Source organism: Microcebus murinus, chromosome 10 (genome assembly GCF_040939455.1).
Source record: "Microcebus murinus isolate Inina chromosome 10, M.murinus_Inina_mat1.0, whole genome shotgun sequence".
Taxonomy (NCBI): Eukaryota; Metazoa; Chordata; class Mammalia; order Primates; family Cheirogaleidae; genus Microcebus; species Microcebus murinus.
Genome location: NC_134113.1, coordinates 93,450,044 through 93,457,056, shown reverse-complemented (window position 1 = coordinate 93,457,056; position 7,013 = coordinate 93,450,044). Strand labels below are relative to the sequence as shown.

The following is a 7,013-nucleotide window of genomic DNA, read 5'->3' as shown; positions in this document are numbered from 1 at the left end:
TGAGGCAGGATTGCTTGAGGCCAGGAATTCAAAAGCAGCCTGGACAACATAGCAAGAATAATTTAAAAGTGTTAACTGGGGGGGGGGGGGGTCGGGAAATAAAAGTGTTAACTAGGATACAAGTAAAAAGAGATAGAAGAAATAAGAGCCCAGCACAGTGACACACACCTGTAATCCTAGCTACTCAGGAGGCTGAGGTGGGAGGATCACTTGAACCCAGGAGTTGGAGACCAGCCTGGGCAACATAGCAAGACCCCCCATCTCTAAAAAAATCTTTAAAAATTAGCCAGGCATGGTGGTGCACACCTGTAGTCCTAGCTACTCGGAAGGCTAAGGTGGGAAGGTCACTTGAGGCCAAGAGTTGGAGGCTGTAGTGTGCTATGATAGAGCCTACTAATAAGTAGCCACTGCATTCTGGCCTGGGCAACATAGTGAGACCCTGTCTCTCTAAAAAAAAAAAAAAAAAAAATTGTAACCATACCTGAAAGAAAAAAAAGAGAAAAAAAATTTTAAAAACAAATGATGTAATAAAAAAGAAAAAAAGTAGGCCGGGCGCTGTGGCTCACGCCTGTAATCCTAGCTCTTGGGAGGCCGAGGCGGGCGGATTGCTCAAGGTCAGGAGTTCAAAACCAGCCTGAGCAAGAGCGAGACCCCGTCTCTACTATAAATAGAAAGAAATTAATTGGCCAACTGATATATATATAAAAAAAAAAATTAGCCGGGCATGGTGGCGCATGCCTGTAGTCCCAGCTACTCGGGAGGCTGAGGCAGGAGGATCGCTCAAGCCCAGGAGTTTGAGGTTGCTGTGAGCTAGGCTGACGCCACGGCACTCACTCTAGCCTGGACAACAAAGTGAGACTCTGTCTCAAAAAAAAAAAAAAAAAAAAAAAAAAAAGAAAAAAAGTGAAAAAAAAAAGAGAGAAAAGCATGAGAATGGAGAAAACCTGGTTATCTAGAGGAGTAAGACCTGTAGAAATAGCACCAATTCACTTGGTTATTTATTGCACTGTCATTTATTGAATGTCTCCTACTTGCTGGACACTTTCCTCAGCAGTGGGAATACTTTGAGGAAAAAGACGCAGTGGAGAAACTTATATGAAAAGACATAGTTGTGACAAGACAAAGTGAAGGCACTTACATGGAAAGACAGTTTTGCTCCCAAGGCGGGACTTGTCTTGGAAGGCGGAGGACAAACACAGTGAAGTGCACTGTGATAAGTGCTATAATGGACACTTGTGCGAGGCTCAGTGGGAGAAAGACGAAGTATCTAAATCTATTTTGGTGAGTCAAGGAAGTCTTTGCAATAGAAGTGACCTTTAAACTTGGTCTGTGTGAAGACTGAGATAAAATGAGTTCACAGAACTACAAGTAGGTCAATATCATTAAAGCATCCCCAGTGAGGATAGTGGGCGGCAGGAAATGAGGCTGGCTGGGGAGGTGGGTGCCAGACCAAGAATGGCCTTAGGTGCCAAACTGGAGTTTAGATTTTATTCCGTACATGATGAGAAGTTATAATATATATATATATATAACTTTATTTCTTTTTCTTTATTTTTTTAATTTATTTTCCTACGTAATCCACATCCAGAGAAGTTATTATATATTAGTTACAACATTTTGTTTTTCCTTTGGGGGAAACAAGTTCTTACAATAGGTGGTATAAAATAATGTAAAATGGTAAAATCCCTGTTCTCAAAAAAAATTAAAATTATTTTGGCAACAAGCAAGCTAATTCTTCTTAGCATCTGAAAATCTTCTAGTTGTCTGAACAAAACAAAATAAAACAAACAAAAATAAAAATTAAAAAACAGCAGAGGCTGTCATACTTAAACTTCTCAGTAACCTCCATGCTTTTTTAATTTTTTTTAGCCAAAGGGCATATTTTATAACGTCCAAGCTTATTCACACATAGTTCTCCCAACTTGACTGTCTTTCTGAAACATCTCTGCTTAAACTTTGAAGCTGTCTCCTTTGCAAACATTTTGTATCTTACTATCTGGCACACATTGTACTGAGCACTTTAAACACATCAATCATCTCATCAAATTCCCACAGCAAATTAGGAGGTCAGTTTTTATTTTCACTTGAGAAAACAAAAATCTAGGAAGGTTAAATGATATGCCCAATGCCTTACAGCTAAGTAATGGAAACAGAATTAACCCAGTCTTTCTGACCCTTGTTTAATTACGAAGGGTAAAGACAGATGAATGAAATTTATTCCCTCTTAGAGGTGAAAATTGATGGGGAGTGTAGATTAGCTTTCTTGGGAAGAGTTTTCTCTCCCTGGTTTGGTTTTCCACATCGTTGTAGATATAATCTGTTAAAAATCTACCTGTGTATTTGTCTAATCAACCTAATGGATTTATAAGACTATGAATTACTTGATACTGTATTTCTAGCACCTATCTCAGCACCTTGCACAAAATAGATGCTTACTGTTTGTTAAATAATGAATGCACGTCTCTTCTTCACTCTGTCTACTGTTGACAACGTCAGATCCCTGTAGAGTTTCCGTCCCTGCTTTGTTAATCTGCTTTGTGAACTTTTTTTCTGGAAAAGCAGAGAAAGAGAAGAGAAAAAAAGTCTTGTCTTTTCACATCCAATTGCCTTTGAGGAGCTGGGAAAAGAGCAATTCACACTTGATTAGCTCACATCAGGTAAATTGGCAACACCCGAGCGGCCGGCAGTCGGCCCGCGCGCTCTCCCCAGCCTGACCGGCCGGTTCGGTGCCACCGCGGAGGCCATGCTTCCTTCCCGGCCAGTTTTGGCTCTGGGCTACCTGTTAACTCTGGCCTTGAGCCAGTCGTTCCAATTTCGAGAATATGACTTTCTTCAATTTCTGGGCTTAGACAAGGTGCCTTCGCCCCAGAAATTCCAACCTGTGCCTTATGTCTTGAAGAAAATTTTCCAGGACCGAGAGGCAGCAGCCGCCACGGGCGTCCCCCAAGACTTATGCTACGTGAAGGAGCTGGGCGTCCCTGGGAATGTACTTCGACTTCTCCCAGACCAAGGTAAGGACATTTTGAATGTTTTCCAGAGAAGAACCTGTTAGTGGGTGGTGTGCAGAAAGGAAGGGAGAAAGAGAAATAATAATTACTGACGGCTTGTGGAAGCCCTTGTGCTGGCATTTTGCATATTTTATGTCATTTAGTCCCAATCCTGAGAGGAAGGCAGTTATTCTTATCAAGTTTTTAACAATAGGGAAATTAAGGTTCAGACAGGAGGTAATCTGTAGTCTATTCAAGGCCATACTGCTGGTGCGTGAACAAAGTCAGGATTCCTGAGGGTTTTTTTGCGAATCAACTGCTTTGTGCTTCAGCTCAGGTGAAAGGGGTGGGGTGGCCTCGGCCTCACACTCTTCAGCCCGCAGCCACACACCCCGGTGCCTTCGGCATGGCAAGCAGGGGACGACAGTTCTGAGCTCAGTTTTGCCAGGAGTCCTGCGTACCTTGTCCACACCTCTCCCATGCCTTTGTTGGGTGGAAAAGGCGGCTCTTGATTTGTAACTATAGAGCAAGAAGACCTGCCACTGTCGCGCTCTCCACATAAGACTCCAACCCTCAGTTCCCGAAACGACCACCCACTAGGTTCGTCGGGTCTTCCTTTAAAAGATTCTCCGGCCCGGTTCCACCCCTCCCTCTTCCACCCAATTCTTATTTAAAGCCTCAGATGGGTTCTGAGGATCTGCATGTCTATACAGCCTCGTAGGTGTTTCAGATGCAGAATCAAGAACCGGCTTTACTTTTACAGCTACCAAAGAGAAAATTTGAATATTTATTTGTCCAAAAACCTTTTATTGGATACCTACAGTGAGCCTGAAACTATATAGTCTTGCGAATATGAAGAACACAGAAAGGCCGACCTTTTTACAGAGTTTGTAGGGGGGAGATAGAAAATAGATGACTTCCATATGTTCTGCTAAGTATTAGAGAGAAGCTCAGGGCCTTGAACGTGGGACGTCGGGGAAAATTCCTTGAGGGAAAGAGGTAGGAGGAGTGTGAAGGGCTAGCTGAAGGATTTTCTGTGGCGAGAGTGGAGAACAGCGCAGAATAGCTTGGAGAATGTTCCTGCTCCCCCTCTCTGGAAAGAACTTTGATTTTGAGATGATCCGTAATTCTATCAAATGATACAGGAAAAGAACATAATCTCACCATCACCCTTCCCCAGTCCTGCTGGAGAAAACTACCACAATAGTTGGTGCATATTCTTGCAAATTTTTCTTTTTTGCATATGCAGATTATTAACTTGGAATCTTTTTTGCCTCCCCTCCCCTCCTTTTATTTGTTTATTTATCTTAACTTGGAATATTTTTGTTTAAATGGAGTCATACTATGCATTCTTCTAGTATCATGAACATCTCTTACACATCAGAAGAAATAGTCTACATATCTTTAATGGTTGCATGATATTCCATTGTACAGACGTACTATAATTTATGTAATTGATGTTCATGGGCATGGGCATGGATGTATTGTTAATATTAATGGTGCTGCTTTACATACACTTTTGTGTGTGGGTACATGCTTTTTCTATTATTTCCCTGGGATAAATTCTTTTTTTTCTTTTTTTGAGACTGAGTCTCACTTTGTTGCCCAGGCTAGACTGAGTGTCATGGCGTCAGCCTAGCTCACAGCAACCTCAAACTCCTGGGCTCAGGCAATCCTGCTGCCTCAGCCTCCCGAGGAGCTGGGACTACAGGCATGTGCCACCATGCCTGGTTAATTTTTCTATATATATTAGTTAGCCAATTAATTTCTTTCTATTTATAGTAGAGACAGCCTCTTGCTCTTGCTCAGGCTGGTTTTGAACTCCTGACCTCAAGCAATCCGCCCGCCTCGGCCTCCTGATAAATTCTTAGAAGGAGATTATTGAATGAAAGAGTAGACCCATTTAAACTTGATATGTAACAAATGTCCTTCAAAATTATATGCCACTGTGAGTGTAGAGAATTCATGCTTCCCACAACTTAACAGACATCTTTTTAAGAATAGAAACTTACCGGCCAGGTGCAGTGGCTCATGGCTATAATCCTAGCACTCTGGGAGCCCTGGCAGGCGGATCGCTCAAGGTCAGGAGTTCGAGACCAGCCTGAGCAAGAGTGAGACCTCATCTCTACTAAAAAAAAAAATAGAAAGAAATTAATTGGCCAACTAAAAATATATAGAAAAAATTAGCCAGGCATGGTGACGCATGCCTTGTAGTCCAGGCTACTCGGGAGGCTGAGGCAGGAGAATTGTTTGAGAGCAGGAGTTTGAGGTTGCTGTGAGCTAGGCTGACATCAGGGCACTCTAGCCAGGGCAACAGAGTGAGACTCTGTCTCAAAAAAAAAAAAAAATTAGCCGGGCATGGTGGCGCATGCCTGTAGTCCCAGCTACTCGGGAGGCTGAGGCAGGAGGATCGCTTGAGCCCAGGAGTTTGAGGTTGCTGTGAGCTAGGCTGACACCATGGCACTTTAGCCTGGGCTTCAGAGTGAGACTCTATCTCAAAAAGCAAAAAAAAAAAAAGAAAAAGAAAAAGAATTTCTGTGCTTGAATGAGGAAAGGGAGAAACAAATCCTCCCAAATGATAGGCCTTAAGAATAACTGATAATTCTCTACCTGTCTGTTGTATATGTGGCCATTTGAGATTTATATCATACCATGGCATATGAAGTGAGATATATTATGGTGGCTCTCACATGTCTCTGTTCCTGTCTAGGTTTCTTTCTTTCCTCGAAGAAACTTTCCCAAGCTTCCCCTTGTCTACAGAAGCTCCTCTACTTTAACCTGTCTGCCATCAAAGAAAAGGAACAGTTAACAATGGCCCAGCTGGGCCTGGACTTGGGGCCCCGCTCTTACTATCACTTGGGACCAGAACTGGAATTGGCCCTGATCCTGGTTCAGGAGCCTCCCGAGTGGGGCCAGGCCAGCCCCAAGCCAGGTAAAATATTCTCACTGCATTCAGTACCATCACCTCAAGGTGCCCTTTACTTCAACCTTCTGGATGTAGCTAAGGATTGGAATGACAACCCCCGGAAGAACTTGGGTTTATTCCTGGAGATACTGGTCAAAGAAGACAGAGATTCTAGGATGGATTTTCAGCTTGAGGACACCTGTGCCAGGCTGAGACGTTCCCTTCTTGCTTCCCTGCTGGTGGTGACCTTCAACCCTGAGCAGTGCTCCTCTTCCTCCCGAAAGAGGAGGGCAGCCATTCCTGCCCTCGGGGCTTCTTACAAGAACCTCTGCCACCGTCACCAGTTGTTCATTAACTTTCAGGACCTGGGTTGGCACAAGTGGATCATTGCCCCCAAGGGGTTCATGGCCAATTACTGCCATGGAGATTGTCCTTTCTCACTGACCACCTCTCTCAACAGCTCCAATTATGCTTTCATGCAAGCACTGATGCATGCAGTTGACCCAGAGGTTCCCCAGGCCGTCTGTGTCCCCACCAAGCTATCCCCCATGTCCATGCTCTACCACGACAATGACGATAATGTCATTCTCCGACATTACGAAGACATGGTAGTTGATGAATGTGGCTGTGGGTAGGATGTCAGAAATAGGAGTATTCCTGGGGCAAATCTTCTAATAAAACTACCTATGTGAAATGAAAATATACCTATGTTTATAATTCATCTTCCTGGAAAATCTATCATGATTATGCTGATAATTACACATGTAAAAACAGACACATACATGTACACACACTTATGCTGGAGCCCTAATGACCTTGGTGAATTTCTGCTCTAACATATTAATTATGTATATGATAGTATATTAGACTCTAGATAAAAGGAGACTGGCATTTACTGATAGTCTGATATAGGCAGGCATTATTCTCTGTTACATCTCCCTCTTCTCACTTAACATTACATTATATGGTTTTTCCTATCACCAACATCTGCAGCTAATATAATGGCTGTACTATATGTGATGGTTTAGGTATATCATAATTAAGAAAATGTTTATCATTAGACGTTACGAAGTTTGCAGTTTTCATGATAGTATTATAACTCTTTATTTACTTCTCATTGT

General features: G+C 42.7%; 1 protein-coding gene across 1 annotated transcript; it reads left to right on the top strand.

Annotated features, from left to right (window-relative positions):
- Positions 1-2,698: 2,698 nt before the first annotated feature.
- Positions 2,699-6,580, top strand: GDF3 (growth differentiation factor 3). Its single transcript, XM_012777626.3, has 2 exons — positions 2,699-3,011; positions 5,698-6,580. Exons 1-2 carry the CDS (start codon positions 2,744-2,746, stop codon positions 6,525-6,527), a joined length of 1,098 nt encoding a protein of 365 aa, XP_012633080.2. The 5' UTR covers positions 2,699-2,743; the 3' UTR covers positions 6,528-6,580.
- Positions 6,581-7,013: the final 433 nt, after the last annotated feature.